This window comes from Hakea prostrata, chromosome 1, assembly GCF_041222555.1.
Source record: "Hakea prostrata isolate BN-2017 chromosome 1, UWA_Hpros_2, whole genome shotgun sequence".
In the NCBI taxonomy this organism is placed as follows: Eukaryota; Viridiplantae; Streptophyta; class Magnoliopsida; order Proteales; family Proteaceae; genus Hakea; species Hakea prostrata.
In genome coordinates this window covers 16573154-16583306 of record NC_142600.1, presented here as the reverse complement: position 1 = coordinate 16583306, position 10153 = coordinate 16573154, and the positions used below count along the sequence as shown (strand labels likewise).

The 10153-nt window shown below is 36.1% G+C and overlaps 1 protein-coding gene across 1 annotated transcript; it reads left to right on the top strand.

Moving 5' to 3' along the window:
• Positions 1 to 806: 806 nt before the first annotated feature.
• Positions 807 to 4257, top strand: WOX11 (WUSCHEL related homeobox 11). The gene is made up of 3 exons (XM_089147506.1): positions 807 to 1568; positions 2520 to 2695; positions 3927 to 4257. The coding sequence occupies exons 1-3, from the start codon at positions 998 to 1000 to the stop codon at positions 3942 to 3944; spliced, it is 765 nt and encodes a 254-aa protein (XP_089003632.1). The 5' UTR covers positions 807 to 997; the 3' UTR covers positions 3945 to 4257.
• Positions 4258 to 10153: the final 5896 nt, after the last annotated feature.

The window sequence follows — 10153 nt, the reverse complement described above, 5'->3', positions numbered from 1 at the left end:
TGTCGCAATTCATTATTTTCTCTCTCCTTTTGATACCCTTCCAACTTGATGCATTCAAGCAATCTTTTTGCACAAAGCTGTCATGCATCTGGCTGGTTCTTATAATCAGATCAAATTCGACACTTTGCTATCTTATCAACTCAGAAAAGTATTTCTAAATAACTGAACAAACAAAGCAAAAGAGGAAGAGGAAGAGGAAGAGGGAGGATGGTGGTTGAAGTAGGAAAAGGAGGAGAAGAGCGTTTAGGACAAGTAATTTGCTTTGTTTTCTTCTATGCAATACAAACGTGTTCGATGTTTAAGCCACCCGTTTGGCCATTTCCCCTCCTCTAGTTTAATATATAAAGCTTTGAAGGTTGTCCATACTCCATACACACTCTCTTCGTCACAACTCACTACCCTAATAAATTAGGGGCAGTGTTTCTTGACCCTCCCTTTGGATTGTTCCTCACCAGACTCTGCTCCCCATGTATTCCCCCACCCACATGCACTCCAAACCCTAGCTCTCATTCTCCTTAATTTGTTCTCTCTACTTGTAATTCCTACCCCCGGCCCAGCATAAACTTACAGAGCAACAAGTGGCAATTCATTGCCCCGTTCTAGCCCTAATTACACGAAAACATATTACTGCACCCAACAGCAGCAGCAGCAAAAGAAACAAAAGAAGACCCCAGTTGAATCCCATCAATGAAGAGGGTGTTTTAGTAAAATCGACCATGTCTTTGGCTACTCAGAATCTTTCTCAATTATGATTATGATTATGCTTCTGCACAAACCCACCTCAGTTCTCAGGGAAAGAGAAATGATCGGGGAGTAATATTGTAAGGTAACTAAATGTTATGACTGCCAAAGTAAGTAGACATTCCCTTACATCTCCATGCCTTTAAATACCTTACATCTTGGTCAGTTCTTTGATGTAACTCCACTGTCCGAGTTTAGTTTTTCCTTTTGACTTGGGCTTCCCTAAATAGCTAGCACTTCTCTTCCACTTGCAGTAATGGAAGATAGGGGCTCAGATACCAACACTGCAAGTCATGGTTCAGAGAGAAGTGAGCCAGTGAGGTCAAGGTGGACTCCTAAGCCTGAGCAGATCCTTATACTTGAATCCATCTTCAATAGTGGGATGGTTAACCCTCCCAAGGATGAGACCGTGCGGATAAGAAAATTGCTGGAGAAATTTGGAGCTGTTGGGGATGCTAATGTCTTCTATTGGTTCCAAAACCGCCGATCGAGGTCTCGCCGCCGTCAACGCCAGTTGCAAGCTGAACTTGCCGGTGATTCCCGAATTCCTATTGTAACTACCTCTGGTGCAATTCAATATCATGAGCCCACTTCCTCTGCTGCATGTTTTGCCACTACCTCTTCTTCTTCTTCTTCTTATTCCGTTTCTCCATCTCCAGTTCCTTCTAGTTTCATCGGTTCTTCTTCTTCATCATGCGGAGGGGATGATGGTATTGATGATATCTTCTCTTTTTCTCATCACATGGGTCTTCCAGAGATAGAGCAAAGTTCTGCTGTTACTTCAATCTTCTGCCCATCTAATACCTCCCAGTTGCAGTATCAATCTGGTAATTTCTCCATCACCCAAGATCACTTCACTTAAACTGGAACTCTTTCTTTTACACTTGTTACAGGACTGCATACTTATTTAAAAGTTTTAAGAGAAGAACGTTATGCAAACATTTATTTGGTTTTAGGGTTAAGACCCAAATGTCGATTTGATTTAGATTTTCAATTACTGAGGTGAGAGATGGTTAACTATTTGCTACAGTCGGTTGAACGCCTCTTTTTGATTCCATTTCAGTTGCTAGGCCTCTATTATCAATGTTTTGTTGGTATTTCTACACGACGCATTTGCCTCTACTGTTAAGGTTTTAATTCTTATCAATCTTCCATTCACTGTAAAAGACTGTCTTTCTTGAAAAGGTCAATAATTTCTATTGTCTTTAATCCATGCTCGCCCTCCCCAACCTGTTCTCTACTAGCCCTCCCTTCAAAGAAAAATTATTGGGGAAAAAAAGATTGGGCTTCTCTCCCTGCAAGATTTGGCTATGCACTTGGTGGATTTGTCACTAAATCTCTGAGAAGGAAGCCAATCATCTAACTCAGTTAGAATGGTTAGGACTTGGCTTTGATTTTGATTTGGTTTGATATACAAAAGGCTTCCGCACAAACAGAGTCAAACTTTTTTTTTATGCAGGGTAAAGTTTTTTTTTTTTTTTTTTGTAATTTATTTATATTTGTACATGTTTTCAAGTTTTTCATCTCCTTAAGCCCTTTCAAAATAGAAGAAAAAAATGAAAAATTATAATCTTGGGGATGCAAAGCTTGCATCCTCTAATTTAATGTTCATATCATCTTATTTTAGAAGGGAACCTTCCAATTTAAGGTTCTAATTTACTGTTCATATCATCTTATTTTAGAATTTAGGGTTAATTCATCTTTGCTTTGAAGTTCCTTATAACTAAAAAGACGATCTTTATTTAATGACGTCAGCATCTGATCTGTCATGATTGCAGAGTTCATAACAGTGTTCATCAATGGAATTCCGACTGAAGTTCCAAGAGGACCACTTGACTTGAAAGCTATGTTTGGTCAAGATTTATTGTTGGTGCACTCCTCGGGCGTCCCTGTTCCTTTCAATGAATTTGGAATTTCATTGCAGAGCTTGCAGCTTGGTGAAAGCTATTTCCTGGTAAGATTTGATAATGGTTCTTTGTTTCTGAGTTATTTGTTTGTATCAGAAATTTGGGTGAGGAATACCTGAAAGTCTGAAAGTCAAAAGCCTTCTCCTCCTTTTGCCCAATGCATGGCAGGTGCTTGACACCAAAGCTTTGATAAAGGCAAAATGGATTCCATTGCGTGCCCACTTTCTATTTTGAGAGTACATAGATAGACCCTTCTGTTGTTACACGACGTGTCATGCATGTAGCTGGAGAGGGTTGATGGGATTTCTCAGATTTCAAACGGTTCCAGCAACTCACCGTTTCCAGAAAACGATCCCTTCTGTGCTTCACACAGACTCTCTGTCTCTTATCTCTCAAACACTTCTTTCTCTCTCTCTCTCTCTCTCTCTCTCTCTCTCTCTCTCTCTCTTGATACACATAACCCTGATAAGCTGGGCAGGAAACATAGCAATAAATAATTGAATGATGTCTCGATTTAGGTTTCCAGCTAAACGCGAATCCATGCGAGAAATGGGAAAAGGTGGGGATGCATGGCTGGAGTGATTTTCATTTCTCTTCTACATGTTTTTCCCCTTTGATTTGACAATAAATGGGCAATATCCATTGCATCTGCTACCAGACTATTATTCTCCTTTCTCATGTGTTTTGAGTCATTCTGCTTTCCCTAATTTAGGGTTCCTAGGGTTTTCTTTTTTATTGATAAGACTCATAAGAGGTCTGAGGTTTTGCCTGGAATGACACTTCATAATTAGTTTTTTTTGCCTTATTGCTTTATTATTTCAACACATTCCCATATTCTAACCCTAGAGCCCTACTTAGACTTCTTTTCCCTTTCTTAAAAAACCATGTTTTTTCCATTATAATCATTGGGCGTCCTATGAACAAAGTTTCTTAGTATATCAACCTTCTAAATTGCATAATATACTCTCTATCTCTTTCTCTCTCTTATAATTTTTTCCATTTTAGGTACTGACTCCAAAGGCAACATTTGTCCTACATCAATCATTGACGTGTGTCATTTATAGCTTCATCATTTTTAAGTGTTAGATTAGATGCTTGTGGTCCTGCTTGAGTTGCAGGAATTTGATAGCCAATCGATTGCCAAGATTAGAGTTTGTTTGATATTAAATTAGATGCATGAATAAACTCTTTGTTTCTCTATCAATTCTATGTAGACTAATTAGGTACAGCTAAAAGTGCCTTTATAAAATTAATTAATCGATTAATATTTGTTTACAGGTCTCAAGACCCATTTAGAGAGAAACCCAAGTTGCAGCGACCAATGGTAATGGAGCTTCCTTCCTCTATGCGGTTTGATCACCCTTTAATTAGAATAAGCTCTGCGGTTTTTCTTTTTTTGACAACTCTGATGCTCAGGAAGCCAAACTGTTTCTCAATATTTCTTTTTTCTGTTTGGTTAAGCTCCTAGCTAGCTCTTTATTATCCTTTCTGTTATCTTTGATTTTGAGATTAAGGGTGTAAACACATGAGATCGAGCTAGCAGATCGACTGAAACCTTGTAGTACCTAGAAGGGTAAACGAAATCTAAGAGATGCTGTTTTGGGTTTTCAATTCCATATATATATATTCAGATATAAAGTCATCATGGCATGATGTGTTTCTCGGGAACTTATGATAAATTTAGTATTAAAGGCTTCAATTTTTCAGTATTTCTAGGGGTCTTTGCCGGGTTATTCTTGGCTAGTACAGTTGGTTTACTTTACTGGAATTAATAGAAAAAACGAATAACCAGTTGGAGTAGCCATTGGAGTTGATGAAGTTGATGATCAAGAAGCAGCTTTGAACACATTCGTATGAGTGGGTTCTGTGGGTTCTCTGGGTTCTCTCAAACCGATGGAGAGAAAAGGCAAGTTGGGTTGGCCACCGGTCCCTTAGCCCAATCCAATGGAGACCGATGTTTGTTATAGTTTATTCCAATGCAATGGTGCACGGCTCTTGAGGAAAGGTTCATGTGAGGTGAACTCGACAACTTTCATTGGTCGGCATGAAATTTTAAAAACCTAAAAATTGAATTGAATTGAATTGAATTGAATTGAATTCCACTACCAGCTGCTTCTACCTCCTCCTCCTGCTGCTGCTGCTGCTGCCCTTGTCCACCATTAAACTATTCATGCATGCTGCTTCGACCGACCCAATTCAACAACATTCATGAGTGGCATATGTGATGTGATTAAAAGTGCCAACCATGCACAGAAGCCACATCCCATGAGCCTGACATCGTTGTCTAGTCTTGTAAGCACTGTAGCTCAGCACTGTAGCTCGAAACTAGATTTATTGAATACTAAATAAGTTACACAAAACTAGATTTATTAAATACTAGAAAAATTACACGAGCAAATATATATTTTATATAAAATATGAATTATTAAAATGATTTATTTTAATATTTAAATTAATTGATTAGTCTATTTAAATATAAGACACACCAAGTGGATCCACTTAGGAGGCAAAGTAGTCGAACTCATGTGGCATATTCGGATGTGTCCTAATTTAGATTTCTTCGGGTTATGTACACATAGAAATGTACTCCTTTTTTAAATGCATATGGTCACCCAGTATGGCCTGTCTAACCAAATTTTGTGGATATTAGGGGTTGTATGATCTTTAATATGTAGCTTTATTTTTTCTGTTACATAAACCTGACTAATATAGGTGTTGGAAGAACTTGAATTCTTTGTAGCATCAGTTTTTTTCTGTTTTCTCGTATAAAACTAAATATATGAAAAATAATTTACTTTCCTACATATGAGGTTATTCTGTCGTATTATTTTAATGTAAAACACAAACTGTGGCATCGATGATAAATTTAAGTTGTATACGCCATGACATTTTTGTGAAACAAAGAAAAGATTTTTGTGATTCTTCATTAAAAAAATCCTAAGAATTTATAGACAATTTGAGACTGAAAATTCCTTTGAATTGATAGAGAAATTTAAGGGACATAGAAGAGAGATAATTTGCTCTGTGTATGGTATGATGATCCTTTTAAGAAACACTAATTCTTTATTTACACATGATTAACCAACATTATGATAATTTGGATTTAAAGTGCCAACCATGCACAGAAGCCACATCGTCAGAATCATGGAGCTTGACATTGTTGTCTAGTCATGTAGCATTGTACACACAAAACTAGATTTATTTGAATACTAGTAAAACCACACGTGAATATATCTATGAAATTATTAAAATGATTTATTTTAATATTAAAATTAATTAATTAGTCTATTTAAATATAAGACGCACAAAGTGGGCCCACTTAGGAGGCAAATATCCGAACTCAAGTGGCATATTTGGATGTGTCCTAATTTAGACTTCTTCGGGTTACGTACACATAGAAATGTACTCAATTTTTTAAATGCATATGACCACCCAATATGGCCTTCCTAACCTAATTTTGTGGATATTAAGGGTTGTATGATCTTTAATATGTAGCTTTATTTATTCTGTTACATAAACCTAACTAATATAGGTGTTGGAATAACTTGAATTCTTTGTAGCATCAGTTTTTCTATTTTCTCGTCTGAAAATGAATATATGAAAAAGAATTTACTTTCTTACATATGAGGTTATTTTGCCATATTATTTTAATGTAAAACACAAATTGTGGCATTGATAATAAAATTAAGTTGTATATGCCATGACATTTTTGTGGAACAAAGAAAAATTTTGTGATTCTTCATTAAAAAATCCTAAGAATTTATAGACAATTTGAGACTGAAATTTAAGGGACATAGAAGAGAGGTAATTTGCAATGTGTATGGTAAGATGATCATTTAAGAAACACTAATTCTTTATTTACACATGATTTACCAACATTATGATTATTTGGATGATTCTCAACTATGTGAGAAAAAAGTTACGTAAATTCTCCACCCCCCCCCACTTTAATCTCTGTAGCATTATAGATACATTTCCTGGCTTTGTGAATCTGATGATAAATCCTCTTCTTGTGTTCGATTTCTTCCTTTTAATTTTTGTGTGTTTCTGTTCAAACTTCATTTATGTTGAAGGGTTTGATTCAATGATTTTGTAGCACTATTTTCATTGAATTAAAATTCGAAGTCCTATAAAACTGAAGCAACAACAAAGGTGGCCTGGCTTGAGAACATGCCTTCATCCAGTGCTATTCTATGTTCATCTATGGTGGCTCTCAAATGCAACTTCTTTGTGGTGGAAAAATCTATTGTCATCGTATTTGTTCTCGTGGATCAACAAAACTTTAAAGAAAAGCAAATGAATTACGATTAAAAAATTTATTCTTTTCTTATATTGTAATTTTGAAAAACTTACTCTTAATTTCAGAAAAAATAGAATGTAAGAGATATCTTGAGCGGAAATTCACCTGAGGTATGCGTGGAAGTTGGGATTGAACATTCTTGGCCAAATAATTTGACGAAACAGTTCTTCTTTGATGATCTTTGATTATTTCTTGTCTTTTTTTATTAACAATGAATTTGTCAAGTCCTTGAATCTTATAATAAAAGAACACCATACAAAGAAGTAACCACCTCGACCTCTAAACTTTTTTCCATAATTCACCCCCTTTATAAAGAATCACACAAACTAAGGGTTCAAGAGAGTTTGACATACAAAAAGGCGAATGAAAATCGTTTGATTAAAGTGGAAACTAAATGATAGAAGAATGGGAGATAATCTTTTTCTTTTAGATAATAAAGAATGAGAGAATGGGAGACAATCTTTTTCTTTTGAATAATAAAGAATGAGAGAACTAAAATTAATAGTTTTTAAGAAGGAGAAAAGTAAGATTTTTTTTACTCAATACGGTCAATTGACAAAATAATTTGTCAGGTAAAAACTTCACATCACTAATAGAGACTAAGAAGTAAGAACTACCACAAGATTTAACTTGCCTAGACAGCCAAAATTGGGATGCATAGAACACATCTGCTCCTCAAGGCATACTTAAATTGGCGGAACTCACCAAATCCACCTCCTCCACAGCCAAATTAATCTAGTTCTTCCACCCCTGAATGTTGGGTGGTCTTCAGCAGCAGACCACCTTTGTCACCGAATTCTCCAAGAGATCCATTAGGCCCTCCTCGGTAACCATCTAGATTAAATTTTTTTCCAACCTTTATTTTGTTTAGATAGATTGAACCACAGTTCACTTAATTGGTACGATTGGTCCAGTAGTTGGTTTGATTTGAGTTCTGTTACAACTTTATAATCACATAATTTGTGAGTTTTTAGCATTTAATTAGGAGTCTCCATCCACCCACGATTTGACTAAGAGAGGAGATCTTCTTCTTCTTTTTTTTTCCAAAAAGGATCATTATATTAAGCGAAGAAGAAATATTAAAAATACATCAATTAATATCTTATAAAAAACTTACCTCCCTTACCTTACTTGCAACAGCTGTTGCCCCCAATACACCCTTCCTCACTGGTTCCTACTCAGATTAGAAAACCATTAACTCATAAAACGAAATCTAGGACATCTAGAGGCATCCACATCAAGTTCATTAAAGATTGAAGCTGACCAAGGAATGTTAATATCAGAAGTTCTTGTCCTAGCTAGCCGAATTTGCCAAAAAATCTACCACTGTATTAGTTTCACGATAGCAATGTGAAATCTTCCAATCTATAATCAACAAATATTATTGTAACTCTCTCCACATATGAAAGATATACCAAGGTATTTTCTTCTGTTGTATTAAAGTCTCCACAGCTTTTGAATCACTTTCTACCCAAAGCTTGAGAATGCATGCCCCGCCGGAGATCCATTCCCGTTGGTTTAACACAAAATATGATCCACCTTCTTTCAATCCTTCCCCGCCGGCCTTCCTGTTCCCCCATCATTTGTCCCTCCCGGGCCCTTTTCGTGGGCGGGCCTCTTCCTAGTGGCTTCCCCTCCTTGGTATCCCTTTCAATTCTCTTGCACGTTCTGTCTTGTCATGCAGCATCTGCAATAATGAGCATCTACAGTTAAGTTGAACCTAGAGAGTTATATAAATTAATATCTTTTATAGGTTTAAAAATGATTAATATTTTAATCAACAATTTTGGATTAATATTTGGCATTTTTTGTCATTTATTGACTTATCTTAGGTAATGTTTTCCAAAATTTATTGACCATGTCATTTTTTTATATATGAATTAGAGCGTTTCAAGTTTTATATTTCATGTTTATTGACAATGTTTTTATTTTTAATTTGACTCAATATATTTATTATAACTGGTAGATTACAATTTTTTATATATTTTCTTTAATGATTTAGAGGTTTAACAATTTAATTGATTAGGGGCCTTTTAGTAAGTGAAATGAAGCTATCCTCCATGATTTCTTGTTTTTATAATAGTAGTAGGATATATGAATATAATGTTTCTTAATAGGATTTTTTATGATTTTTGAATATTAGTCTACCTTTAAATTCTCTTGCACATCATTTAAATCATGCAACATCTACATTAATGAACATCTATAGTTAAGTTGAACGGAGAGTTATAGGGGTGTCAATTTATAGTCGGAGAAGCACCGGCCTGTTATAGCCCGATCGGCCCGAATCAAACCTTAATGGGCCGTAATTGGGCTGAGAGTTGTGGAGTCGCGTACCAACCCAAAACTGAACAGCAACCCGTTATAATCCGTTTTGTAATTTACATTAAATAGTATTTGAATCATTATATTACCATTAGGTAGTTGGTATAGACAAATTAAAAAAATTCAGCATGAATTCAATGATCAAATAGTCATATTACTACTTAAATTTAGGTTCTTGATTTCTATAGAATGGGTGGATTTTTTTTTTAATGGAAATTGACCAATAGCAACTTTGCTTTCCATATAATTTTCACTTTTTGTTGTAGGATGCTCAATTGTTTCTTCTCTGTTATTTTTCTTACACATCATAAACCGTCAATCAACCCGAATCTAAACCATTAGTCCAAACCGTTAGTTAGCCCGAACTCAAACCGCACCAAACCGAAACCGGCCCTAAACCGTTATTTTGCTAATGGGCCGTGTTTGGGCTATGTGTTTTTCAGCCCGAAACCGACTATTGGTCGGTAGAGTACCAACACATATGCTGTTCATAGCTGCTAGGCTAGCTCGGACTCGACTCAAGAGAGCAACCACTCACTCATCCCCACCACCAAACGGATGTGGAGAGCGTTACAGTCGAACACCACAGGCTGCTCACATCTCCTCTACACCAGATTTCTTCTACGACAGCCTACTCACCCATCTCAGGTCACTCACCCATTTCTAGTTAGTGTTTCCATCCCATCGTTTGGGTCATGAAGCCAAAAACAAATTAAAGTCGCATAAGCATTCATCTTCCCCATTAACATACTTGTGTTCTCCTTTATGCACAAAACCCCAACAACCCAGCTAGTGTCAATCCAGCCTTTATCATGGAATGCTAAGGTCTTAAAAACCACTTATTAAGCGTTGTTGGGTTCAATGGAAGAGCCACACACCC